Source organism: Eublepharis macularius, chromosome 5 (assembly GCF_028583425.1).
Source record: "Eublepharis macularius isolate TG4126 chromosome 5, MPM_Emac_v1.0, whole genome shotgun sequence".
In the NCBI taxonomy this organism is placed as follows: Eukaryota; Metazoa; Chordata; class Lepidosauria; order Squamata; family Eublepharidae; genus Eublepharis; species Eublepharis macularius.
In genome coordinates, this window is record NC_072794.1 from 99,575,722 (window position 1) to 99,603,335 (window position 27,614).

Here is a 27,614-nt window from a genome sequence, read left to right on the forward strand (position 1 = left end):
TTACGCCCTCCTTTGTTTTGCAATCCTCCCCTTCCTGAAACAGGTCCTAAACAGAGGCTGATCAAAGGCCAAGGAGTAGAAACCAGTGCCAACAATATGGAGGTAGAATGGCCATGGGCAACAATAGATAGTGCTTTAAATTCCTTCTTCATTCCGTTGGCTGCTGTTTAGGTTTTGTATCAGATGGAGTCCAGTGAATGTTGCTGTGCTGTCAACTCCACCTGCATAGTAAAGCTGACTTTTATTTACATTTATTTTCCACCTTTCCCCCCAATGGCAACACAAAACAGCTTACATTGTTCTTCTTCATTTGATCTTCATAACAAACCCTATGAGGTAAGTTAAGCCAAGCGTATGTGACTGGTCCAAGGTTAGCCAGCAAGTTTACATATCAGAGTCGGAATTCAAACCTGCATCTCCCAAAGCCTAGTCTGACACTCTAATCGTCACATAATGAGGGAGAGAGCAGTGTGAGATGGATTTCTTTTGTGGAAATTATTTTTCCTGTTTCCTTCATAGTCAAGTTGGGGTGACAAGGTGGTAACTGAAATCAGTCTCTGAAAGGTAGGGCTATATCATGGAAAATGGGTTAGGGAGGTTGAAACATCAGTGATGCTAAAATACAGGGTAGCTAGGTATGATCTATCCAGCCCCCTGGATTCTTCTTGACATTTTTGCTTTCCATAGTCAGCTTTAAGAACCACATGTCACATTGTCAGTATTTTGTCTCTACAACCAGTAGCTGTGCCTTTAGTTCTCTGTAGTAAGAGAGTGAGTAAATGCTATGTTGTCACACTGTTTTCAACTAAAGGCCACAGAAGAAAATAAGAGATATTAAAATATTTTTACTCTTACCATCTGTATAAAATGGATTTGAAATATATATAAAATCATCCCAATCATTTTGCTTACACCATTTTGCTATGGTGTAAACCTTTACCCCTTAGAATCCATCAAGTATTTGTTGATTCTGTGGAACTGAGACAGACAGCAAGGGTAATTCATATTAAACAACCCTTAAAACGTGCAACATCTGGTCTTCAATTCATGGAAAACTGGGAATGAGTAAGAAGCAAAAGCAGTTATCAAATAAACACTTGCCTTGTAAGACCTGAGTCCCCGTCCATTGTGTGTGGCGTTCCTGAAGACCTAGCCAGGAAGGTGGCTGTAGAGGAACCGGAACCGCCACGGATCCTCACTCCAGCCTTGTCGAAGTGGCTGGATGGGGATGTGCTACGCCAACCAAAGCCTCTGGTGTCGTGTGACTGAAGCAACTGTAGCAAGTGGGGTGACCCTCCAGTCCCATTACAGATGCACCCTAAGGTCGTTAACGAACTGTAAACTTGAGCATACAGGAAGATGCCCTGCCTTCCTAAGATGGCTACATTGTCAAGATGGCTTAATTCAGTCGCCACTTAGGTCTAAAAGGATAACAACACGGCACATATCTGTAACTGTCGTTCATTGAGTGGTCTTCTCTGCAGGCACGCATTGACCAGCCATGGAGAAAATGTCCAGAACTTTTCTAGGAGACTATGAGCTCCCCTCCTCCCTTTGACACTTTACCGCCAAAAAATCACATGACCAGGAGGAGGGGTGCTATTCCCTCATTTCTCTCTATGCCACCATCAGAGATCTCCCAGAAACAAAGGTTCCAGAGAGTTCACAGCAGGACAGGAGGGAAAGATGTTTGCCTGCACAAACCATTGTTCATTGATAAACTCGAACTACGGTTACAGGTAAGTGCAACCCTGTTTTCATCTTCATGACTTCTGTGCATTCCCACATTGGTAGAGTAGCACTTACTGAAGGAGGTGGGTGTGAAGCTCTCAAACTATGGAGGACCACCTTCTGAACAGATGCTTAGCGTCTCACTTTTCACCCAGAGGTGCTTCTGAAGAAGCTGGGAGCTCTCTAAAAGTGTCCCTACCAAAGTAGAAGCAGGAATGCAGCAAGGAAAAGTACTCTGGTGGGGAAAGCTGTGCTAGGTAAAGGGCATTGAACAGTCATGCAGTTAAGGGAGAGTGTGATAGCTTCTACCAACCCACAAAGGAAGGATTATGTGAGATACTACCAGGTCTCTTGGAGCCTGAACAACTAATACAACTGATAGTGTTGTGAGACATGAGGGCTGAAAGCCAGCCCCTGGTAGGGAATCCTGGCCAGGGCATTGGACACAAATGTGAGAAACTATGAATGGGGGGATGGGGAGACAAACTCACAGTATCCTCATTCCACAAGTGGAAGTGCTGAAAATGAAGCTGCAAGAAAGTTAAGGGGTTGCACCCCTACTTTAAATGTCTTTGGAGATCTAATATAGAAGAGGAAAGTTTAAAATGTTTGAGCCCCAAACATAGTCAACAGCACAAGAAGAAGGGTCTAATTCCTGCTATAGCCTCGGTAGAGATTCTTGCCCACTTAGAACTGCAAGATATGGTAGTCAAGGAGCAGCAGTTGCTACTCTGAAAAAACTTGAGGCTACTGCAGAAAAAGGAACTGGCCACACCTGCAAAAGCAATTAGCGGGAGTGAAAACACAGCAGATCCACACCAGAATAATGAAAACTGAACAGGCATGATGGGGCCAAAGAAAGGACAGTCAGTATGCACCTTCAATGAACCTTGTGCTGCTAGCAGAATAATGCGCACAGCAAAAAACAGCCAGGAGATAAAATATAAAAACAGATTACTGTGCCAGTGGATTAGCAAGGGCATTCTACAATGGCAAGAGTTCCTGGCAGCAACAGAGCAAACAAAAGGGAAGGCCATGGACCATCACAGTGTGTCGCAAGGCCCAACAGCCCATGGCTCCACTCACAGTATCTAGGAGTTGGCTCCAGTTAGTTGAGGAAACATTATTGCAATGCATTGCAATGACATGGAGCATCTGCAGTAAAACAAAGAAAGGTAAAGTATGTCTAGTGCTCTTGGTAAAAGTAGTAGTATGACAAAGTCATTTTGCAGAAGACTAGGAGCCACACACCCTCATAGAAGGGTCCCCACACTGCAGAGGCAGCCCCTGAGATGGCATTAGGAGAGTGCATTGAAAGCATGAGAATGGTGCACATGTGCTCTGTCTAGGAAGGAAGAAAACAAATTTGGGTATCCCATGAAGTGTGAAGCTTAAACTGGACCACGTTGTGCCAAGGTGATGCATACAGGTATATAAGAACACAGAACTGCAATTGTGAACGTGAAAACACTGAACAATTTTAGTACTGACTGAAAAGGCAAAGGAAGTTCTTTTTCAGCTAATAGGACAAAAAAGGGGATTGCCCTAGAAAGGGTCTGTAAGAACCATCAACAGACCAGAGGAAAAAACTATATTGCAGCCTCAAGTGGGATACTCTAGTTTTCATGCTTTTTAGAAACATCCAAGGTGTTTGAATTCTGCCACTAGCAGTCTGCACCCCCTACAGCAGAGAGACTCTCTGCAGGAAGGGCAGAGATATGTGTGAATAAGACAGTCAAGCACAACTGCACAGACTACAAAATTAGATGACCTGGACCTAAACTTGGCTTTTCCATCTCTCCTTAACAAATAAGGAGCACCCAAAACTAACACCCTTTTTTCCATCTCAGAGGGAATACTGAACTGAATCATTCAATGAATGTGAGGACAGAGAGCCTCCCCTGAGAGGAGAGGTGGGGAAGACCTTGGGCCTTTTGAGCCCATAAAGCCACACAAATGTGAAAAAGAATTGTAGGAAAACTGTGGGTGGTGGACATGGCAGCAAACCACTGAACTTTTACTTTCTCTTAGGGTAAATCATCAATATAGACAGCTTTAAAGGATTCAACAGTAAGCCTGTTCCTCCACACAGTGTTGTGTTTCATCCCACAGAGTGTTGTCTATCCTAGATCCTAGCCCAATGCTCTAACCACTATACCAAGCTAGTGTCAGGTGCTCAGGATCACCTGTCATATTCAATGGGGTGTGAAGCTGGGAATGGAAGGTGTTTGCTCCTCGGTGCCTGCTTGGCCTTGAGCAGTCCATGAATCACACAGCCTGTTTTCCTGAATGTAGAGTTAGAGAACTGTTAGGAGAAAGGGGGAAGAATTAGGAGTCGCCTTGGGGGATCTTTATCTGCGTGATACTTGTCTGTAGCTGCCAGTCCTAGCAATCTGTAAGGATGCCAGGCAACTCTCAAGAGACTTCACTTTGAGTAAAAGTTCTTTATTGATAAGAACCAGGCTCCCAGACTCAGGAGAGATTACAGGCTTGGGAGAGATTACAACAGGAACAAACACCTTCCGTTCCCAGTTTCCCACCCTGAGTTCAAATAACAGAAACACCCCAACAGCATCAGCTTCAGCTGTAGGGGGGTATTGAATATAATAGGTGATCCTGAGCACCTGACAGCTAGCTCGTTAGAAATTGTGTCATACAAGAATGATCTCAGAGACAGGCTGAACACAAATGCAACAAGAATTCTTTCCTAGCAGTGGCAATTATAATTCTATGGAGTCTGTTTTCATGTTTTATGTTAGTCCCAGGATACTAAAATCTGGAGCAGGTCCAGTCCAGGTTTTACTCATATCTGTATAAACTGGTTGAAGGACTACTAGGGAAGGCCTGTGCTAGGCCTTGTGTTCTTTTCTTTGTTTCTGCTGAATAAAGTTACTCTGTGTTGACTAAACGAGACTCTCTGCACATTCCTAAATGACTCCTGAATCTTACAGCAATGAGACTGAGAACTGTGGGAAGAGCCAACATCATTCCATGGTAGGAAAAAGGGAGTGTGGGCATATGTGGGACAGGCAGGAACAAATGCTCTTCAAAAAGCATTGGGCACAGTGATGTGGCTTTACCATATCTGTTAAAGCAGAAGCAACTGAAAAGCTCCAATCATTACATTGATGGTTCCAGGCTGATATGTCACTGTGTTAGCTGTATAACTCCTGCCTCCAGGGACTGCACCTCAGAACCAAGGATAGCCTGAGAGGAGGAAGGATTCCTTGAGTCAGGCAGGCACATTTCCAAAGGCCTTGGGGGAAAACCCTCTCAGCTCAGATCCTAAGCCTCTGTTAAATTACACCTCCAGGTATCACCCCTCAGAGCTGACACAGCCAAAGAGGGGCCTTTATCCAGGCAGGCAGGCATGCAAGCAAAGCCTTTGGGAAAGAGTCTTCAAACGTCAGGCTACATTTCCAGGCTTCTCCCCTTGGAACCAAGGAGGCAGATGCTTTTAATCAGGCTGGCATGCCATTGCAGCCTTGAAGGAAGAGCCATTGTGAGGAGGCTCTGACAGGCCACACCTCTGGACTTACTTTTAATCAGCCTGGCAAAAAGCCACAGTTTTGAAGAAGAGCCGTTGTAAGGAGGACATGACAGGCTACACCTCTAGACTTAGCCTTTGGCACTCAAGGTTGCCAGGGATGGAGGAAGTGCCTTTAATCAGGCTGGCATTTTCCAGCATCTTGAAGAAATCTCTCTTGAGCCATAACGATGAAGGGAAAGACAGACACTTTCCTTCTTTAAATGTATTAATGTGTCTATTGCAGGTTAAAAACTTTAAAAAGAAATAATTATCCTCAGCTCAAGGATGTGAGGGAAAAGCAGAGAACAGCAATGGAGAATCTCTCTCTGTGGCAGCAAAAAGAGAAAACAGGGTTGTACATACCTGTAACTACTGTTCATCAAGTTCTTCTGTGCAGACACACATTGGGACTGCGCCTGTGCAGGCCTGCTGATGGAGAAACTTGTTAGCTTCTTCAGAGCTCTGATAGGGGTCGCTGCCTCCCTGTCACGTAGGCTAACTGCGTTTCCCGCCTAAAACAGGGCACGTGACTTAGGAGGTGCAACCTCCTTTCCTTCAGTTCTCCTGAACTTCCGTGAACCCCAAAAAACTGTGATCATCAGAGTTCACAGTGGGGCAGGAGGGAGGGATGTGTATCTGCACAGAAGAACTCAATGAATGGTAGTTACAGGTACGTACAACCCTGTTTTCATCGTCGTTCTTCTGTGCATCCCCTCATTGGGAAGATTACCAAGCTATAGACAATAAGGAGGTGGGGTGAATCTCTCCAACTCAATTTTATTTTATAACCCCCAAAACTAAAGCATAACAGTAAAAACGCAATTTATATAGAGAGCTATATATACAAATACTCATAACACATTCAACCTCAACATAAGAAACAAGAAACACGTTCAATATGCACAAGTCAAGGAAGGACTGCAAGTAAGTGCACTTTAGAGAATCTGCCCTGAACGTCAGAGAATAACAGCAATACATGAGTATTGGAGAAAAAACATCCAGTCTCAGGTCTTTGTACTGTCCACAACCTACAGTGCAGGAAAATACGCTGGAGTGCTAACCCCCTGTACATTAAACAAGGAATGTAGCACCGCTTTCACCACAGACATCTCGCGTAACATCTACATCCATAGCATAATGCTTCGTGATAGTCTCAGAGAATGACCAAATTGCAGCCCTGCATACATGAGAAATTGATACTCCTTTTAAAAAGGCCGATGAAGATGCTTGTGCCCTAGTAGAATGTGCTTGAATCTTAAAAGGGCATTCTGCACCCGCCTGCCTGTATGCCCTCTGTATTGTTGTGACAATCCAGCGAGCTATCGTTTGGGCAGAAGCTCGCTTTCCCTTACTAGGTCCCGCAAAACAAACAAAAAGATGCAGGTCCGTACAAAATTCCCTAGTCCTGTCCAAATAGAAAGCTAACGCCCTTTTCAGGTCTAGGGAGTATAACGTCCTGACTGAGGAGACGGAAAAAACACAGGAAGGACAATGTCTTGTGACATATGGAAAGGTGAAATCACTTCGGGCAAAAATTACAAACTAGGTGTGAGCCGCTCCGCTGCCAGGCCCGCCCTCTGCCGTCTTCGCCCAGCAGCTACTGAGGGAAGCAGGGGGGGGGGGCTCCCTCAGCCTCAGAACCCGCAGGGGTGGGGGTTGCAACACCCAAGCCCTCCTCCTGCAGGCTTGGCTGTGACTTGTCTCGCCCTCTCTCTTTGCCTATGTCACTCCAACCGTACTCTCCTCCTCAGCATCCTTGGGAGCCCTCTCTTTATAGCCCTCTGACTTCTCCGCCTCCCCCACCGGCCTCCAATGCCTGCAGGCCTCTCCCTCTCCCTCATCCCCTTCCCCACCTCCACCTGTGCCATTCCCTTCCCATTGCCTGGGGGCCTGTCCTTCACCGTGGGGGGGGGCCTCCCACGTGGCACCCATGCTTCCTCCAGGCCCATCTTGCCCTGAGGCCACTGTGGCGCCGCCGCGCAGCTCAGCTGTTGGGCAGCTTCCGGTCGCGGCAGTGCGTCCTGCTCCTGGAGTCCTCTCGTCGCCCCATGGTCGGCCTGGCTGCCTTGCCCTCTCCCCCCATCCTCTCCCGCCCTGCTCCCGGGCCAGGTAAGGGTTGGGGGGGCGGGGGTGTTATACAGTGAACAACTCGAGGGTGATAGGCCCTTACTAGTAGCCCAATACACAAACCGGGTCCACTTTGATGCATAGGACCTCCTAGTAGAAGGTCTCCTGGCATTTAGGATCACCCTATGTACCTCATCAAAACCCTCTAAAGCCTGGGGTGTATGTACCAAGCTGTTAGGTGTAGTCTCCCCGGTTCGTGGTGGAATAATTCCCCCCACCCCAGAATGTCCGGAGCTACCGGTAAGGTAACAAACTTCCGTTTGGACTGATCTAGTAACTTTGGCAGCCAGATTTTCCTGGGCCAAAACGGGGTTATTAAAACACAGTCTGTGTTGTCTTGTTGGATCTTGCACAACACCTTTGCATTTAGGGGAAACGGCAGGAAGAGGTAAAACCTCCTGCTGGACCAAGTGTGTTGAAAGGCATCCCTCAGAGAATTGGGATCGGCTCCTGCTAGGGAGCAAAAACGGGGAGCCTTTGCATTTGATGCAGAGGCAAAGAGGTCCACCTTGAGCACTCCCCATCAGGCAAACACTGGTTCCAAGTAGCAGTTGTTTAGAGACCACTCGTGATTGGTCTTTAGTTGTCTGCTTAGAATATCCGCTTTGGCATTGTCCGTACCAGCAGTGTGTATAGCATGAAGGCAACTTCATTGGTAATGGCCCACTCCCAGATCGCTATGGCTTCCGCACAAAGCATGAGAGAAACAGTTCCGCCCTGCTTGTTCAAATAATACATTGCTGTGGTATTGTCCGTCTGTATTTGAACTTCTTGCCCATGAAGGATAGCTGCAAAAGAGACAAGAGCAAAGTGGATAGCTCTAAGTTCCAACACATTAATGTGTAATGCCGGCTTGTTAGGGGACCATTTGTCCTGTACTGAAAGGGACCCACAATGAGCGCCCCACCCAAAAGTGGAGGCATCTGTAGTAATGACCACATGACACTGCCGGGTCCCAAACGAGACACCTTTAAAAAGGTTCTCACTTGAGGACCACCACTTGAGCTTCCTGATAACCTGTCTTGGTACAGTAAACTTATAACTCAGAGAATGTATTCGTGCATCATATGTTCTGACAAACCAATTCTGCAGTGGCCACATGTTAAGTCTAGCGAAAGGGATCACTGCTGTTGAGGCTGCCATATGCCCCAATAATTTTTGGATTGTCCAGATGGACTGGAAACGATTCTTAACAAATCTTGACACCAAAGATTGGATGGCTCTAGCTCTCTCACATGGGAGAGATGCTATCCCTGCAGTGGCATCCAGGATAGAACCAATGTAAGCCACTGTCCTAGTAGGTTCCAACTTAGATTTGGCAAAGTTGATTACCAACCCCAATTTATTACATGTATTTACTAAAAGTGCAACATCCTGTAGCAATTGCTCTCTGGATGTGGCAGTTTCCAACCAGTCATCCAAGTATGGAAAAACAAAGCATCCCTGCGCTTTCAGATGTGCCACCACCAGTGCCATACATTTTTTAAACACTCGTAGAGCAGTAAAGAGCCCAAAGGGCAAAGCCGTGTACTGGAACACCCTGTCGAGGTATTTGAAACAGAAGTATTTCCTATGGTGCCTTCTAATTGTGACATGGAAGTAGGCATCTTTTAAGTCCAATACTGCAAACTAGACATCCCTGTCTAATAACGGGAGAATGGCAGAGAGTGTTACCATCTTAAACTTCAATACCTAAAGAAACTCTCAAATCTAAAATTGGTCGCAGACCACCATATTTTTTAGGGACCAAGAAAAACCTTGAAAAGTAACCTCGCATATTGTCAAAATCAGAAACCTCCTGAATAGCCCCCTTTTCAAGTAAGGAAGTGATCTCCCTCTCAAGCTCCTGTAACGTATTGGTTACAGCCATGGAGGGTACAATGCAATCAGGAACCACCACAAACTCCAACCCATAACCATCTTTAACAATAGTTAAGACCCAAGAGTCAGTTGTTATAGACTCCCACTGAGCGTAATAAGATGACAGTCTCTCAGTGTAGCAAGGATTCAGGCTGGTTGTGGCGGAAAGACTTCAGAACTGCTTTGCAGGCCCTTGCAAGGTTGCTAAGAGGACTTCTGGTTGTAATGTCCCCTACGTCGAGGTTGCTGAGACGATTGATAAGGAAAGTAGAACTGTCCTTGCGATGGTTGGTAAGGTCTATACGCTCTATCGGACCGATGGTAAGTATACTGATGTCTAGGAAAATACCTACGTTTATAGGCGCGCTGGTCCTGAATAACTCCAAGTGACTTAGCCGTTAGCCTATTTTTCTTCTTTTGAGACAATACTTCATCAGTGGACGCAGCAAAAAGAGTCGATTCTTCAAAGGGCATCTCTTCCACTCTGGCTCTAGTTTCAGGAGGCAACGCCATCGATCTCAACCAGGAATGACGCCTAACCAGTACGGCACCCGCCATACCTTTTGCCACAGTCTCGACAGCATGTTGCCCTGCATTCATTTGTTGCTTTGAGACCCGAATGGTCTGTCTGAAGGAGGTTGAAGAGAGATTGCTTTTCCTCAGGTAAGCCAGTAACGTATTCCAAGAGCTTCTCCCAGAGATACAACTGGTAGCCCCCCATAATGACCTGATGGTTGCCAATACACAGGTTCAGAGCTGCAATCGAGTATTGCCTTCTGCCCTCCTTGTCTGCAGGAACTGAATGCGATCCCTGTTTGTGTTTCTGGAACTTTTCAGTAACAAGGGATGAGGGCACAGGATGCTTGAAAGTGATGGCCATGTATTCTGCTTGACTTTATACATGGCTTCAATCCTCTTTGAAGTGGCTTGCAACTGTGCAAGCTTCTCTGCAAAATTAACTCATCCAGCCCTTCAACTATGGGGAATCCCACAACTGCTGGGGCATCGCTATACAACCTGCCTAGCAACTTGCCTGATGTCTTGGGAGTCGAGGATGACACATCCAAGTCTACAGCCTGTGCCATTCGAACCATTTGCTCTGCATAGAGTCGCAAGTCCTCGTACGGTGAGCCAGAAGCAGGAACCACATTTTCGTCTGGTGAAGGCTCAGGCAGTTTGGATCCATACTCAGAAGGCGCTGGACGATAATCCGTGCCCTTGTCCTTGGAGTACTGCAATTGAGCAGGGGAATGTGGAGGAAGCTGAGCCTTCCCTGAAGAAGTAGATGGCCTTGGTTCCAAAGTGTCAAACCCATGAGGGGCCCTGGACCAATAGCAATGGTAAGGTGGAGGAACACAGCAAGCCAGGTGGTGCTGCTGTCTGATGGTTCTCGCCAGCTCCAATAATTGGTGACGGTCAGAGTCGGTCCTCCCCAGATCCACAGAGCGTCCCTGCTCTGACCTGGGGTTGCTCCTGTGAGATGAAGTCAAAGATTTCACCCTCAAACCCGGGCAATGAGTCGGGTCAAGTACACCTGTTGACAGAGTTGGTTCCACAAAAGATGCCGATTCAAAGCCATGCTTCGCTGTCCACAAGCAAGGGTCGGAACCAAGAGAAGTTGGATCCACAGGGTCTCTCAACTCGGCTTCTGAAGTCGAACGCTCTGACGAACAAACTTGCAGAGACGGTGTTCTTGAAGGGATCAAAATAACATCATCCTCTGAACGATGTTCCGAGGATCAGCTCCGATGTTCCCACGGATGCTTGTCAGCCCGTTTGGATTTCGAAGAATGCTTTGACTTCCTTGCCTTCTTTGCCAGTAGCTCCGAAGATGATCTTAGCGCTGGCAAAGACCGTGCAGCTGGTTCCAATGAGATCTTGGTTCCGGAGAAAAACTCGGGGCCGACGCTTTTGAAGCCGTCGGATTCCATCTCAGAGTAGACTTAACTGAAGCCATGGAACCCACCTTGGAGCGCTGGTCCGAAGTGGCTAAAGGCCTATCAGCTTTCGATGGAGTGCCAGCTGAACGCCCATCAGAGCCCGACTTATGGCCATGTCCAGCCTCTGCCTTCTTGGGGAAGATCTTCTCCCACAACGCGGCCTTGAGTCACAGGGCTCTTTCATTCCTGGCCTTGGTAGTAAATTGCTGGCAAATCTTACAGGAACCAACCTTTTGGCCCTCCCAAAGGCACAGAAGACACAGATCATGATGGTCAGATCTAGTCATTTTAGTGCTGCACTGGGCACACGGCTTGAAAAGCGACTTATCCGACATAGTCGGAGAACTCACAGCTACCTCGCTCAACTGGTCCAGCTTGAAGAGGACGGGTCAGGAAGCCAAATAATGCCAAGTTGAAATCAAGACAAGTACGAAGTCAAAAACCAGTCCAAAGTCAGAAAAAAACAAGGAATTTAGTCAGAAAAGGTGAAGTAAAAAGAATGACGAAAGACCTCAGAAGCAAAGTTCCTCTCTTTGTGGCGGCTAAGAGAACTGAGGGAAAGAGGGTCACGCCTCCTAAGTCACGTGCCCTGTTTTAGGTGGGAAAAACAGTAACACTATGTGACTGGGAGGCAGCGACCCCTATCGGAACTCTGAAGTAGCTAACAAGTTTCTTCATCAGCAGGCCTGTGCAGGCACAGTCCCAATGTGGGGATGCACAGAAGAACGACGATGAACTAAGGGGCCCTCCTCCTGGTCATGTGATTTTTTGGTGGGAAAGCACCAAAGGGAGGATGGGCAGGACATGGTTGGAAGAAAATGGTGCTATGTGTCTGTCCCAGCTAACTCTGTCTGATTATGCAGTACTCCATCAACCCCACACAGGCAGCATTAAAGGGGGGGGTGCTATTATATTCCTTGAGTCTTTCAACTCCTGTAGACTTCTAATATAGCTGTCACCGGCTGTCACGTTGCTGACAAGATTGCTGCTTGCCAACATCTCCCTCCCTTGCGGTGGAAGTTAGCCCTATGGTTCACCATAGAGCTGGGTGATCTAGAGAGGACTGGAAAACATCTGGAAAGATGCTGGCCTAAAACTTGTGCTGATTCTGATAGTGTGTGCCACAAAGCCCACTGGAAGACCTATGAAGCAGCAGCGATAGCAGCAAAGAAACATTACTTCTCTTGCATTTCTCATCTTCTGACCCTAAATCTGAAACTTTACTGGCTCTCAAACAATTAGCCGTATTTTTTTTTTGCTGATGAAATAATACAAATATGCTCTGGGCTGGATGCCAGTTGGAATATATGCAAGGCAGAAGAAATGCTCAAAACTGTCTGGTCCACTTCTGAACCATTTTGACCCATTTATAGTGATGGATATTGACAAGAACCTGGCATCTGTGAAGGCCACTATTTGTGCACTGGCCAATCTGACCGCCTGAATTCATGCTATAGTAACATCAAGACTAGACTACCGTAAAGCACTCTACATAGGTCTCCCCTCTAAAGTCAACTTGAGAGACTCCAGCTGGTGCAGAGCACCCATAACTCTTTTGCTATCGGAAGCTAGGTGGTGCATATTGCTCCCATTCTGCAGTCGCTCCACTGGCTACCCGTTACTAGGCTCAGTTCAAGATTTTATATCATATACAAAGCTCCTGATGGTCTTGCGCCCTCATATCTGCAGGACCTCCTTTCCCCTTCTCTCCTCCATGGCAACTTTGCTCATCTGAACAGGGCCTTCTGAAGCTACCACCCTGCAGTTTGACAAAATCAACACATGCACACCCCATACACGTGTATTCCATGTGGTAGCCACCTGTCTGAGGTCAGGAAAGCTCCCACTCTCCTGGTATTCTGCAAACTATGCAAACTTGAATTATTCAGGATGGCCTTTTTTACTCAGGCAATAGGGATGTAGTGTAAGTAGTAGTTTCTTAAGCTACTTAAAGGAATTTGCCAATCTTTAGGGCACCACATATTACCTTTTTGTTTTTACTTTATGAGATGAACATTCCTGGAATTTCACTCCTGAATATTTGACTCTCAAAACAATTCTTGCTTTTTCAGCCCCATACCTCTGCCTGCTACTATCGGGTACTTGGAGCAGGTAGTCAGAGTGCATGAGAAAAAAAAACCCTTGCACATCAGAGCTGCTTTCAGCTTTTTGTGACTATGTTCATATTGTCATCAACATACACACTGTAACAACATTCAATTTATATACCTCTCTTCAGGACAACACCCATTCAGAGCAGTTTGCAAAGTGTGTTATTATCCTCACAAAAATCACCCTGGGAGGTGGGTGGGATGGGTGGGGCTGAGAGAGCTCCAAGAAGCTGTGATTGACCCATAGTCACCCAGGTGGCTTCAAGCAGAAGAGTGGAAAATCAAACCTGGCTATCTAGATTAGAGTCCTGCCACTCTTAACCATCACACCAAACTGGTTCTCTGTTTTGTTTGAGGGCCAAACACTCCTATAGCCCAGGTTCAATCCCAAACTGCCTCGCTCATCTAGACCAGATTGAAAGAAACTGAAGAAAACTAGGCAAGATCACTCTCCCTCCTCAGATATTTATGCAGCACCTTTGTAAAAGGTTTGTTTTATACCCAGCAATTATTGGGCAACGGGGGGAGGGGGTAGACGCCTGCAGTTTAGGGCTCTAGTTTACATGGACGATCTATTCCCGGAGATGCATGGAGGACAGCTCTGGTTACTTTGTGGTGGGAAATGCACTGTTGGAGTCACCTTTAGAATTAAATTCCACAACACTGACAAATTCTGCTGTTATAGCATACAAATAAAGCCTGTATATAAAGCTGTGTCAGGGCAGAGGGTGCCTACACAAGTAAAGATCAAGAGCCTCACTTTGCTGGAAGAAAGCAATTTCTCCTCCTCCTATTCAACTGCTACATCTTTAACTTTGCAGTTCCAGTAGCCAATTTTCCAGCTCGGGGCAACATTTCTCAGTACAAATGCAAGAGATCAGCATGACTCTGATGTGAGAATGGATCACTGATTTGAGAGATGTGCGAATGAATCACTGGTTTGCAGTCATGATCCCAGAGTTAGTTGAGCACCTTTACACACAACCTTCTCTTGGCCCCTACTGCCATCTGGCTTCATATTTGGTGTGTTTGTGATAAATATACCAAATACATGCTGGGCGTTGTGTGTGTATATGAATGAGTGAGTGAGAGAAATAGGAGTTAACTGCAGGAAGGAGAACATGGGATCCTCCAAATGTAGATATTGCAAATAGTATAAGATAGCACGAGGACCAATATAGGGGAAAATGACTGAGGAAGCCATAGTAGGCGGTGCCCAACGGCAAGTTTAGTTTTGATGAAGGAACCTGGCAGTCGACTATAAATGTCACAGGTCCTCTATTATCCAGCAGCAGCAGCTGGAAGAGTATGGGACACGTACCGTGTGTATGGAACAGTTTCCTTGCCAAAAGGCCTGCATCTTGAATCATTCCTGGACACTTACCTGGTCATTCTGTTCACCATGTGTTGCTCTATACTGCTTTGTTGCATCACTTGGGACATCATGCTGAGGACTATGAAAACTGACAGCCATGTGGTATATGGGATAAACAACATGCTGTTTTAAAGGGTCACTCAAACATCAAGCAAGGGTAATCCAGAACTGTGACACACACCAAAAGCAAGAAGGCAAAGCAAGAGGTCATCACAAAACTAGGGCTTATAGTTGGTAATCAGCAACATGTGCATGTACAAGCATGTTTACACCCTTCATATGCTTCTCAGCATCTTAATCTTCCCATAGGTGCTTCACCACCTATTCAGAGCCATAACATTCACTTACATTTTTGGCATCAAGGTTCAGCAAGATGGGAAAGGAATGGCAATAACTCTGCATTACCAAGTAGGAAGATAATTCTTCACTGAGCAGCTGTGCTGGTTGGTCAAAGTTTCATATCTCCTTTACCCTCACCATAAAACTACCACAGAAATCTATTCCCCAACCCCACCCCATTTTCAGTACTAATCATCTCACATACACACTTTTTAACATCAACTTTCATTTGGCTACAACCAAGTGAAGAGAGAAGTCAGGTGATTTATAGGGCATAAGCTCCCATAGTAGTGGTGATCAAATGGCTCTCTACTAGACATCAGTTCTTCAGTCTCTTCCAGCCACTCATACCAACTACCAAATGAAGATTTGGATGAACTATGTGCACTACACAAACTCAGTTCTCTGCTCTGCAGCTACCAGTGGGGGTACCAGCTTCAAAAAAAGCAGTGTCAGTATCTGGTAAGTATTGTACTAGCCCCGCTCTCACTGCCTTGCCACGGATCTCTCTTCTAAAGAGGCCAAGTGGAGATCGCTCAGCCTCTCTGTTGGAATGTAAAAACTGACAAAACGAATTCAAAAAACATAACACACAGCCTCACAAAGTACTCATTCCAGGGAAATCTCCATGAATAGAACATCTGAGATAAAGACTAAAGTCAGAGTGAAAATGAAGTATCAGTGATGCAGCACATATCCCTCTATGCCTAGAGGGTACTTTCTATACCAACTGTAGAGAAAAATGAGTCACTGATATTCCACTTTATCAAAGTGCAATTAAAACAATGGATGCTGAAACCATTATTGGATCCCAATTTTCTTCCTACCAGACAACATGCAGACCCTACTTAAGAAGTGCTAATTACTAACACGCTGCTCATAATAAGCCAGCTGTAACTGGACATATAATGAGCATTTGAAATTGTTTTAAGAAGTCTAGCAACACTAAACTGGAGATTTCTCCTATAATTGGAGCAGTTATTTTTCCAGGTGAAGCAAGAACTTGGAAGCCAAGCTTTTGTGAACCATATGCTTTCTAGGTTCCAAGGAACCTCACTTGCCTAGACTAAAAAAAATCTCACTTTAAATACCTGTAGTGCAAGTATGCTGTATCCTACTCCTGTCTTCAAGTTCTAACCTAGAGCAGTGAACCTGATTTTGTTTCAAGTTTTGTTTTCCGCAAGTAGACCTTTTCCTCCACAAATAAGTGGTTGGAATTTAAATTACTCCAAAGAATTCTTACTTGTCTTAACCTTTACTTGACCAGTATTAGACATAAGGTAAGTTGGCAGCAGCAGACCCAAAATTGTGAACCTATAAGAAAGTTGGTTAAGACTACTGCTTGTTTGTTGTTTGAGAAGTGTATGTGCACGCACATGTAGATGCTTTCAAATTTCCTGGACTTGGTCCCGTTCCATTACATCAGCTCTTGCCACATTAATATTTCCCAATAGGCAGGCAGGCAGGCAGGCAAAGACTCCTTCCTAATCTACCTCCCAAACACAGCTGTGATATACTTCCAGATTCACTATTGCATCTTCATCTTCAGTAGCAGAAGCATCCAGGAGTTCTTAATCAAATCTAATGGAGAAGACTAAAACTCTTTCAATGTGCACCTAGTAGTTATCATTTGCATCTTGATAACCTTGAACGGACTAGTGTAACAGACTGCACTGGGTCTATGCAGGATGGTCCGGATGTTGGAACAGGATAATTACATGGAGATGCTGGTTGCTGGTGATGGCAGCAGCCCTCACTTTGCTAGCACACCATGCCAAGGCAATAAGGGAGGCTTCCCTCTAAGAAAGCTGCCCTTGCCTCCTGAGAACCTGCTGCAGAATTTGGATTAATTTCTTCGTCCACAAGGACAACATAAGCCTATTTATTACTCCAATTAGTCTAGGTAAGACAGAACTGAAGTTACCTTACAAGATGCCACAATCTCTAGCCGTCCCTTTGCTTTCCTTCCCCTCCATGTCTTTCAAAAGCTATGCTCACCCTCTCCCCCCTTGCATTCACCAATAATCACCAGTTTAGAAATAACCTTAATATAATTCAAGGCTGCAAGGCTTTCCACTTCAGTTAGATACAAGCTGCCTCATGCAGGGCAAAGGCAGACTTCTTAGGAACAGATAATACCATAGATATGTCTACAGGAGTGTGCCAGGGAGGTAAGGGATAGTCATTGCACCAGTCCAAAAGGGGGAAAGGGGGCTGTCTTTGGCTTGAGCCTGTGCTCCAAGTCCTTGCAGCCTGCTGCCACCGAACATGCGGTAGGGGTTAAGAAAGAAATAGCCTGTTCTTGAGTGGAGCAGCCTCAGCAGGTTAGCTGTAAGGTTATTGTCTTATAGACTGGTTCAGTAGCAGCATAGGGCAGTGGCCAGCAAAAGTGTTCATGCTCCAGTTTCTTGCTTCAGGGGTCCTCAGTAATCTGCTGTATACTCAGTGCCATGCAGTCCCCGACACAGCAGTGTGAATTCCTTCACCATGTCTTTCACACGTCGCTTGTTTACACGCTCTCTGCTAACACAAAGAAAGTATGGTGAAAGACTGACACACAAGAGCAACAATTCCAGATAGGCAGCTATGTTAGGCCATAGCATCAAAATAAAAGGGGGAGTCCAGAGGCACCTTAAAAACTAACAAAATTTATTCCAGCATAAACTTTCATCAGGTACATCTGATTAATTGAACTCTGACTCACTTAATCTGGAATAAATTTTGCTCATCTTTAATGTGCTGCTGCACTCCCAGTTTACAAGAATAGAAAGCGGTCAGAGGATAACAGAAACTGTGGCTAAATATATCTCATAGGCTCTAAAACACTGAGATCAAGTCCTGAAGCATCCTTGATAGGCCAGATTCTATAGACCTCAACTGAACTCTTATCGTAGGCATAATCGAATTCTCAGTAACTACTATATTTACTATTTCTTACACTAGTGGGAAGTGATGTTGTTGCAGACTGTAGCCTGACAATACGTATTGGTTGAACAAAGAAGCAAGCCTGGGAATGTGCTTTAGTTTTATATTGGCAAAATATGTACAACTCCAACTATGTTTAACTAAGTTTTTGCTGTTCCATCCTTGGAAGACGTAACTTTCCAAATTTAGATGGATACCCAGAATCAAATCCTTGAATAACTTGGTCAAAAAAATAAATAGTATTGATTCATATATATATATTCTGATGGGAAATTTCATCTAAAACACAGATGATATATAGATAGTGATATATAGATAGTGATAGATATATTGATATATGGAAGTATATTTGTATCTTTGTGATCCTTGTATATTTGATCATTTCAAGAATGATTAGTTTGATATTAAATAATCTTAAGACAACACAGTGATTATTGTCTGGGATACATGGTTTTCACTTTACACCTGGAATAAACAAACGTCTGACTTCTCTTCACTCAGAAGGCTATCAATGTGTAAAAAAGAGGCCATGAGAGCGAATAGCCTTTTCAGTACTGCCCTGTGGTATACTAGATAGAGAGTTGCTTTGAAACAGAGAGACTCTTAATTTCCAGGTTTCTAAAAGGAATGCTCCCTCTGGAGGTGAGATAACATGATGCAACGAAGTTATTGGCTAGACCACATAGAGCATGTTTAGATAGGCATTTTTGGCAATGGAAAGACTGATCTGGACTGGGAGGGTCTGGTAACAGAGTTCTCCAAGGAGTAAATGAACCACAATAATTAGGGTTGCCAACCTCTAGGTGAGGCTTGGTGATCTTTGGGAATTAGAACTGATTTCCAGACAACAGTGTTCAGTTCCCCTGGAGCAAATAGGTGCTCTGGAGGGTAGACCCCACTGAAGTGCCTCCTTTCCCCAAAGCCCATCTTCCTCAGGATCCACCCTCAAATCCCCAGGAATTTCCCAACCTGGAGATGGCAACCCTACACATAATCAACACAAAGAAGAGTGTTATTACCCCTAGAATTCACAAAAAAGGGGAGATGGGCTTGTGGTTCTTCATATAGAAGATGATGTGCTTCATGGAGATTGGGTCTTTAAAAATGGAAATCAAAGCAGCATTACAAAAGATAGCTATCTCACTTCAAGGATAAAACCTAAGAATTAGCTTAGAAACAGCATTCATTTCTATTTTCTGTGCAACCTGCTCAAATCTGCTTCCTGATACTTTGTACTTTCTTGAACACCTTAATTCGTTTCAGTAACATTTCTCATCATTTGTGGCATATCAGACTGAAATAAACAGATTACCCTTAAGACCCTTGGCTCTAGGGAGCTAATGAATCCTTAATAATGCTATCCAATATTTAAGGCTCCTAAGCTTAGAATTAGCTCTCCACTGCAAGAGAATCTGGGGCAGTGGTACTGAGAAACCAAGGAGCTGCTCTCTCTGTGAAATGGCAGGGGCTATCATTTACAGGACCTTGTGCATGTTTTGAGATGCTAAGGAGATAATCAGGAACTTGGGATCCCTTTCATAAGTTCCTTTTCACACAGTCCCCCTGGAAATACACCAGGAAGAAACTCACCTAAGAATTTGCTGACTGAAGATTTCCTTCTGCTCAGGGGTGACACGGGCTGATGGGAAACCATCTTGCTGCATCACTTCCTTGATCCAGATGCTCAAGTAACTGAAGCAATGCTTGTTGAGAGCAAACAGGATCTCAGCCAACTGATCCATCAAATTCCGTGAGGCTTGGCCACCTACACCCTGCAGGGATGAAGAAAATGCAGATAGCTTTTCCAGAAAACTACAGTGCATGAAAAAGCCTCAACCTAGCAGACCTTTCACTAGTTCTACCAAGACTGATTGAGAGCTTTAGTGTCTTCTGTAGGTGCAGTCCTATGCACATCTACTTAGTGAAGCTTCCTCCCAAGTAAACATACACAGGAACAGACCGCAAGCCACCGAAGGAAATTCTGGTAGCAAGGAAGCAGAATTAGCAAACCTTATTTAGCTAAGAGAACAATACACCAACCAATGACATTTCATCACTACTCCCGAACTTGCCTGTAAAGTCACTGTTCCCATTCCTTACCTCAAGCACAGCCTGCAGCAGCATTTTGCCATTCTCATGGACCACTTGACCCACAGGTGGGATCTCCCCACAGCGTGGCAAGAGCTCAGTCTGTTTTTTTTAAAAAAAAAAGATGTATGAGAAAAACTGATGCTGACTATTTTTCTGTCACTTGGCAGGGAAACGTCTGTGCCAAGTAGGAGACTGGAAAACATTAAGATACCTCTTCCTCAAAATACACACCAAAAAAAATCATACTACAGAAGACAAGGCACGCTCGTGACCATTTATGATGGACAAATCTTTTTTGGAACCCAGGTGAAGTCTCTGTCTCACTGGTGCTGGGTGCATCTTCACTTTGTTCCAGCTGTAGTGAAACTATGAGCGCTTCTGCATTATCAGGCAAGGGTAATCCCATAATTAGAAGAGGGTAGATTTACCACAAACACAATACTCACGAAAAAGCCACAGGCAGATTTGACAGTTGGTGCTTCAGGGAATTTCAAGGAGATCACGCCTAGAGGAAAAGCAGCACTAGTTGAGACTTAGGTAGCACAATTCACAACTTTCCACATGGGCAGGGAATAAAAGAAACTTTTCTTTCTCTAAGTAACAAGAGATTTCAGCCTGTCAGGGTGGGGTGCGCGTGTGTGTTTCAATATTAAAAACACAGGGGTTTGCTCCAGTTCTAGCATTTGACTGAAACTTTAAGGAGCAGAACCCCACTTGATTAGAAAGATTTGCCCGATCACTTAAAGAAACTGAGTTTTATAGGAGCTGTCTACTCACCACAGTGGAACACTGCTTTGACATCCAGACTGCTACACAGGAACAAGTCAGGTTTCCGTTTGAGTGCCTGTAAGGTATACGTACATACACAGAGAATAAACACAGCTCTGGCAAGCCAATGGTAAACAAGTGCCACAGAGCAGCCCCCTGGCCAAGACCTGCATGTGCAATTACCTGGCCATTGGCCATGGTGCACAGTAAGCCATATATGGAATAAAAGGAAAGGATACAAGCTGGAAACTTCTGAAGCCAAGGACATCTAGGACCCCAGTTAAAAAGGAACCTCTGAAGAGACATGCAATTGAAACATTTTTCCAGCTACAAACTCACAGGATTCCTACTTTGCTGCAAATAAAGATATTCACAAGTAAGGATTTCTAGCCCACAAGGAAATGGGAATAGCCCATTTTCATTCAGGCAAAGACATCTGAAGGCTGGTTTTGTGTCTAATATCTAATGATGTGCATGACAGCATCTTGAAGACTAGTAACATTTATTACAGCGTGAGCTGACTTATTTGTTCGATGTAAATAGTAGATAGAGCATGATATATATGCCATCATGTGTCAACAATGTCTTTCTAGAATCTACACTGAACAGTCCAATCTCTATGTGAAAAAAAAATCAATTAACACAAATCTGACATAACTAATTGCAGTAATAAGAAAACAGAGGTTGAGCGTTTAAATTTGCAGATCTGAAAGTCACTGTTCTACAAAAAAAATACCCCCCCCCCTCCAAAACTTCAAACAGAATATACAGAATATATACAGGGGATATACGTTGCTGAATTAGAATTAAACATTATCTGTCATCCTGCTTTTAACAAACTTGAGTTTTCTTATTTACTACAATTTTAACAGTTCAACAGGATGAATGTTTTAGAAAATTTTAATTGGCTCTTCTAATGTCATATCATACAAAAAAAACCCTTTACCAATGTTAGTTCATTTTCTTATGCCTCACACTGCTTTTCCCTTGATTAGTTGTTGTTTATCCTACTTCAGTACACTTGTAATTACCTGAGCTGCATGAGACGGAGAGGCTGGAACCTCTGGCTTCTTTTGCATTAGGTGGAACAACCTAGCTCATTCCAGTCCATTATACAGAGAACCATAACTGAAAGATTTATATGAGAGATTCACACCAAGCCTCTCTCTGCCCCCAACTCCCCCTTTCCCCCCTTCTTGTTTGTAATTTTTCTTACAAAAACCTGCAAAATGCCTTTCTTCCTATATTTGTTGTTATTTATCTAGAGAATGTATAATCCACCTTTCTGCCCAATCAGGGCTATCAAGGCCTATAACACAGGGCAAGAAGGAGGGAAAGCAGGCAAATAAAAAAGTCTTCACCTGCTGGTAGAAGTCAGTGGTAGAAGGGAACAGATGAATTTCCCTAGGAAGGGAATTCTACATTTTGCTGCCACAACTGAAAGGTCCTCTCTTGGGTTGCCTCTTGTCTAATCTTAAAGGGGGGGGCAACCAAAGTAGGGCGTCAGAAGACAGCTGTAATAGTTGGGTAGATTTGGATGGGAGCAGGTAATTCTTAAAATATGCTGGCCCCAAACCATATTAATCTTTAAAGGTCAGCACTAGCACTTTGAATTGAATCAAAACAAACTGGGAGCCAATGTAGATGGGTCAAAACTGGAGTAATATGCATCTGAAGAAGTGAGCTCTGACTCGTGCTGTAAATTTTTAAACGTATCCCTGGAGTTTTATTTTATTTTGCTGTAATAGATTAACACAGTTACCATTCTGGAATTAGCTTATTTCAGCACCAGAGACAGCAAGTACAGACAAGATGTTTACAAGCCTAAATTTGTTTCAGAACCATGGACAGCAATCACAACTATGCTCCCAGTCCTCAAAAGGGGCATGCTTTGCCATGGTATTCCCATACAATGGTTATTCCATTGGCAAGCAAAAACCTCCCTCCATGGAACCACACAAAGTATTTTTTTTTCACTGAAGCACCATCACCAGAGATGGCAAGCCTCTTGCCCTTAGTGGCTGTCAAATGAACCCTACTGATATTAATTACAGCTGCAAACAATGGTTGTGATACCTTCATCCACCCAGTTCCACTTCCCCTGTACTAACTGTCAATCCTGCAGTCATCCAATGGCACAGACAAAAGGAAAGACAATATATGTACCTCTCCATCATGCATTAGCGAAGCAGCATTGAACTTAAAAGTTTATCTGTGCTCAAAAGTTTGCCTCGTAGGATCATAATATTTTTGCATCTCAAAGTCTACTTTTAAAACTGCCAATAAGTTCTGAAAAGTCTCTTCACAGTTTTTGTTAATGGTATTTTCTTCCACCACTTCACTATAGAAAGTTCTGCATTTCTGTTATCCTTCAGGAGCATCTATTTACATTTCTTTAAAATATCACAGCAGATTAATCAGAAAGCAGGCTTTGCTGGTACACAGTTTCCATACATCATGGCAAAAAGTAGCAAGGCCAAATAAAGGATTAAATAAGATGTCTGTTCCTGCACATTTTTGGAACCCATTAAATATCTTACTGGAAAATAATTCCCCCATTCAGAGCAGAGCAATTGAAGCATGCAGAATTAACTTCAGGGAGACCTATATGGGCAATTCATAGACCTTTTCTGCAGCTATACTGTGGATCTACTATTGGTTAAGTCAAAGGAAACTCAATGCTGATGAACAATACATTTGTAATTAAAAAAGTATCTTTTTGTCATATTCATGATCTGCCTCCATCTCAAAGCAGCTGTACGTCAGTACATCAAAGCTATGATTTGTAAGTACACACACATCCATATTTTCTTCTACACATCTTTGCTAGAGCAGGAACTCCTCTGTAGCTCAGTGCTGACCATTTTAAGCACTCAGAGTTGGTACAATAAAAGCACCAACCAATTTGCATTCTACTTTTCCTCTCACATACTGGCACACAGTTTTACAACTGATAAAATAAGCATTGGTGGAATGACTTTTACAAACCAGGAGGGTTTGACTCTTAGAACCAGAGTTTGGAGAGCAAAGAAAGGAAAATTATGAAACACTGTATATATTAGTTTTATGGTGAATTTTTATTATGCTTGTTTTGTTAGCTGCCTTGGTTATCCGGAATGGCAGAAAGGAAGGATATAAATGAGAGTGAGGGGTGTGTGTGTGTGTGTATGGAGAGAGAAAAATTCTCATCATGTGCCACAACATATATGTTTACATTAATGAAAACAGGGTTAACATACCTGTAACTTATGTTCATCGAGTTCTTCTGTGCTGACACACATGGGACTGCGCAGGCGCAGGCCAGCCGCCGAGAATTCTTTATCGCTTCTATAGCTCCGAAGGGGCCGTTTGTCGCGCACCTCAGCAACTGTTTTCCCGCCCAAACGGTCACATGTCTTCCCAGCGACCAACGGCCCCTTCCCTCAGTTCTCCCTTGCCGCCGCTATCCAATACACATAGCCACAATCCTTTAAAACATCAATATTGTTATAATCATCATATTATCGTGCACTGGAATTCACAGCGGGGTAGGAGGGAGGGATGGGTGTCAGCACAGAAGAACTCGATGAACATAAGTTACAGGTATGTTAACCCTGTTTTCATCTTCGTTCTTCTGTGCCTCCACACATGGGAGTGTACCAAGTTTCACACAATAAGGAAGGTGGGGTGAAATCCAACTCAATTTTATTATATATAACACCAGTCCTAGTACCAGGACCAAGAAATAAATAAATAAATAAACCATTGTACAGTAACATTTAACTTGTTCAATAAACATATACACATATATACATGCGTACTGTCAGTTATCACAATTAAACCCTCCAGTATCCCCTTAGGAAAAAAGGGAATGAAGGACAGCCTTGGCAACAGAAACCTCCTGCTCTGCATTGACATCCATAGCATAGTGCTTGACAAATGTGTCAGCAGAGGACCACGTAGCTGCCTTACAGATATTTACCAGCGGCACACCCCTGATGAGTGCCGAAGAGGCTGCCTGAGACCGTGTGGAATGGGCTCTGACCTGCAGTGGGCAACCCACCCCAGCCAGAGAATAGGCCTTACTAATGGCCGACACAATCCACCGTGACAGGGTCTGTGAAGATGCCCTGTGACCCTTGTCCTTGGCCCCAAAACAGACAAACAAGTGGGGACCATTACAGAAGTCCTTTGTCCTATCTAAGTAGAAAGCCAAGGCCCTTTTTAAATCTAAAGTATGAAGAGCCCTTTCCCCTTTGGAAGATGGCTGTGGAAAAAATGCAGGCAGCATAATATCCTGCGACAGGTGGAAGGCAGACACCACCTTGGGCAGAAACTTGAGGCATGGCCGCAGGACCACCCTATTCTTATGGAATAGAAGGAAGGGCGGGTCAGCCCTAAGTGCTGACAACTCACTAACTCTCCTGGCAGATGTCACAGCCACCAAAATTGTCCTACAAAGTAGCGTTTTTGTCCAAAGGGCATGTGGCTAATGGCTCAAAGGGAGGCAACATCAGCCTCGACAGCACCAGGGATAGGGACCATTGAGGCACAGGAGGGGACACAGGCAGGTAGAGATTAAACATCCCCTTCAGGAACTGACGAGATTTACAGTGTGAGAACACTGTACTACCGTCTACTCGATCATGAAAAGTGGAAATAGCCGCAAGATGGACCTTAAGGGAGGTAACTTTTAACCCTTGGTCCCTTAGCTGACATAGGTATTCAAATATGAGCCCCAAGGGGCTACTGGTAGGCACCACTTCTTTAGCAAGTGCCCAAGCCTCAAACCTACGCCACTTCGCCTCATAGGCTCGTCTAGTGGATGGCTTCCTTGCGTTCAGCAAGACCTTCTCCACCTGCTCTGAGAACACTACAGGCGGGGTAGGATCCGCCAGACAGTCAGGTGCAGCTTCTTGGGTTCGTGGTGGAGCAGGTTCCCGTTCCGCAGGAGATCCTGCCAGGGAGGCAGACTCACATATGTCCTATCGGACAGCTGCAGCAGTTTGGGGAACCATACTTGCCTCGGCCAGAAGGGTGCCACTAGAATGCAATCTGCATTGTTGTGTTCTAATTTGTCCAGCACCCTCGGTATTAGTGGGAATGGTGGAAACATATAGTGCAACCTGTGGGTCCACGTAAACTGGAAGGCATCCCCAATAGAGAGGGGGTCGCTCCCTGCCCTTGAACAAAATATCTGGGCCTTGGTGTTCGCTGAAGTTGCGAACAAATCTATGTCCGGATGCCCCCACATTCAGAAGATCGGCCCAATGTACTCTGCGCTCAATTCCCACTCGTGGTCCAACATGTGCACCCTGCTCAGGGCATCTGCCCGAACGTTGTCTGATCCCGCTATGTGTATAGCCTGAAGCATCACACCATTCTGGATCGCCCAGAGCCAAACAAGTGTGGCCTCTCTGCAGAGAATCATAGATGCTGTGCCCCCTTGCTGGTTTAGGTAATACATGGCAGTCGTGTTGTCCGTCTGCACCAACACCTGACGGTTTTGTAGAAGTGCTGTAAAGGACACAAGTGCAAAACGAATAGCCCTTAACTCAAGTACATTAATGTGCAGGTTCTTTTCCCTTTCTGTCCAAACATCTTGTACACATGCAGCACCACAGTAAGCACCCCATCCTATCAGGGACGCATCAGTGGTCACTGTAACCCCAGGATGCTGGTAACCAAACAGGGTTCCCTTAAACGTTGTCATCTGACATCCACCAGTCAAGGGAGGATAGAATAGCCCTAGGTATGGACAACTTGAGAGACGGAGGATGACGGAAGGCGTCATACTTCCTCACGAACCAATTCTGAAGCGGGCGCATACGCAGTCTAGCAAAGGGGACCACAAAGGTGGCCGCTGCCATATGCCCCAATAAACACTGGATGGTGCAAACAGATTGGAACCGGTTCCTTTTAAACATGGATACCAGACCCTTCAGAGACTTAGCCCTCTCAAGGGGGAGCAGTGCCTTACCCTCTACAGAGTCTAACATTGCCCCAATATAGGAGACCTTACAGCTGGGCACCAGTTTAGATTTCTCAAAATTTACCAAAAGCCCCAAGCGTTTGCAAGTGCTCAGTACTAATTCTACATCTTGCAAAAGCTTAGCCTCTGAACCAGCCACGATGAGCCAGTCATCAAGGTAGGGAAAGATGGCATAGCGCTCCTCCCGAAGGAAGGAGACCACAGGAGCCACACACTTAGTAAATACCCGTGGCGCCGTGGATAGGCCAAAGGGGAGCACTTTATAACGGAACACCCTTCACTGATAAACGAAGCTCAGGTATTTCCTGTGCTCCTCTCGTATCCCCACATGAAAATAAGCCTCCTTCAAATCAAGGACAGCAAACCAATCCCCTTTCCTCAGCAAGGTGATTACTGCTGACAGTGTGACCATTTTGAAAGTCACCCTTAGAAAGGCATTAAGGCCCCTTAAATCTAGAATGGGGCGTAAACCTCCATCCTTCTTGGGGACTAAGAAGAACCGAGGGAAGAAGTCTCTCTCAGACCCGTCGTAGGCCACCTCCTCTACAGCACCCTTGGCCAAGAGCGACACTATTTCTGCATCCAGCTCTGCCATAGTATTATTAACAGCCGTCAGAGGTGAACTACATCTAGGCAGTTCCAAGAACTCCAGCCCGTATCCTTTATCAATGATTGTTAAGACCCATGAGATGTTATTGACTCCCAGTTAAACAGGAAAGGCTTCAGCCTGTCTGAAAAGTTCAAGGATGCGGCTGGATCATCCCGTCAGTACTGCCTTCCAGGCCCCTGCTGATCTCTCTGCTGGGCTGGGGGTTGAGGCTTGAAGGGCTTACGCCTCCTGGGCTGT

General features: G+C 44.9%; 1 protein-coding gene across 2 annotated transcripts in view; it reads right to left on the reverse strand.

Moving 5' to 3' along the window:
• Positions 1–14,880: 14,880 nt before the first annotated feature.
• The window catches only part of IPO13 (importin 13), a 100,795-nt gene continuing 88,061 nt past the window's right edge, over positions 14,881–27,614 (reverse strand). Inside the window, exons 16-20 of one of the 2 annotated variants that reach the window (XM_054981037.1) lie at positions 20,806–20,872; positions 20,475–20,533; positions 20,038–20,127; positions 19,528–19,709; positions 14,881–17,532 (exon numbers count right to left, since the gene is read on the reverse strand). In XM_054981037.1, coding sequence (XP_054837012.1) covers positions 17,436–17,532; positions 19,528–19,709; positions 20,038–20,127; positions 20,475–20,533; positions 20,806–20,872 — 495 coding nt within the window. In that variant the 3' untranslated portion in view covers positions 14,881–17,435. Of the gene's footprint in view, positions 17,536–19,527; positions 19,710–20,037; positions 20,128–20,474; positions 20,534–20,805; positions 20,873–27,614 lie in introns of both variants that reach the window. The other variant, XM_054981036.1, reaches the window with a different exon arrangement.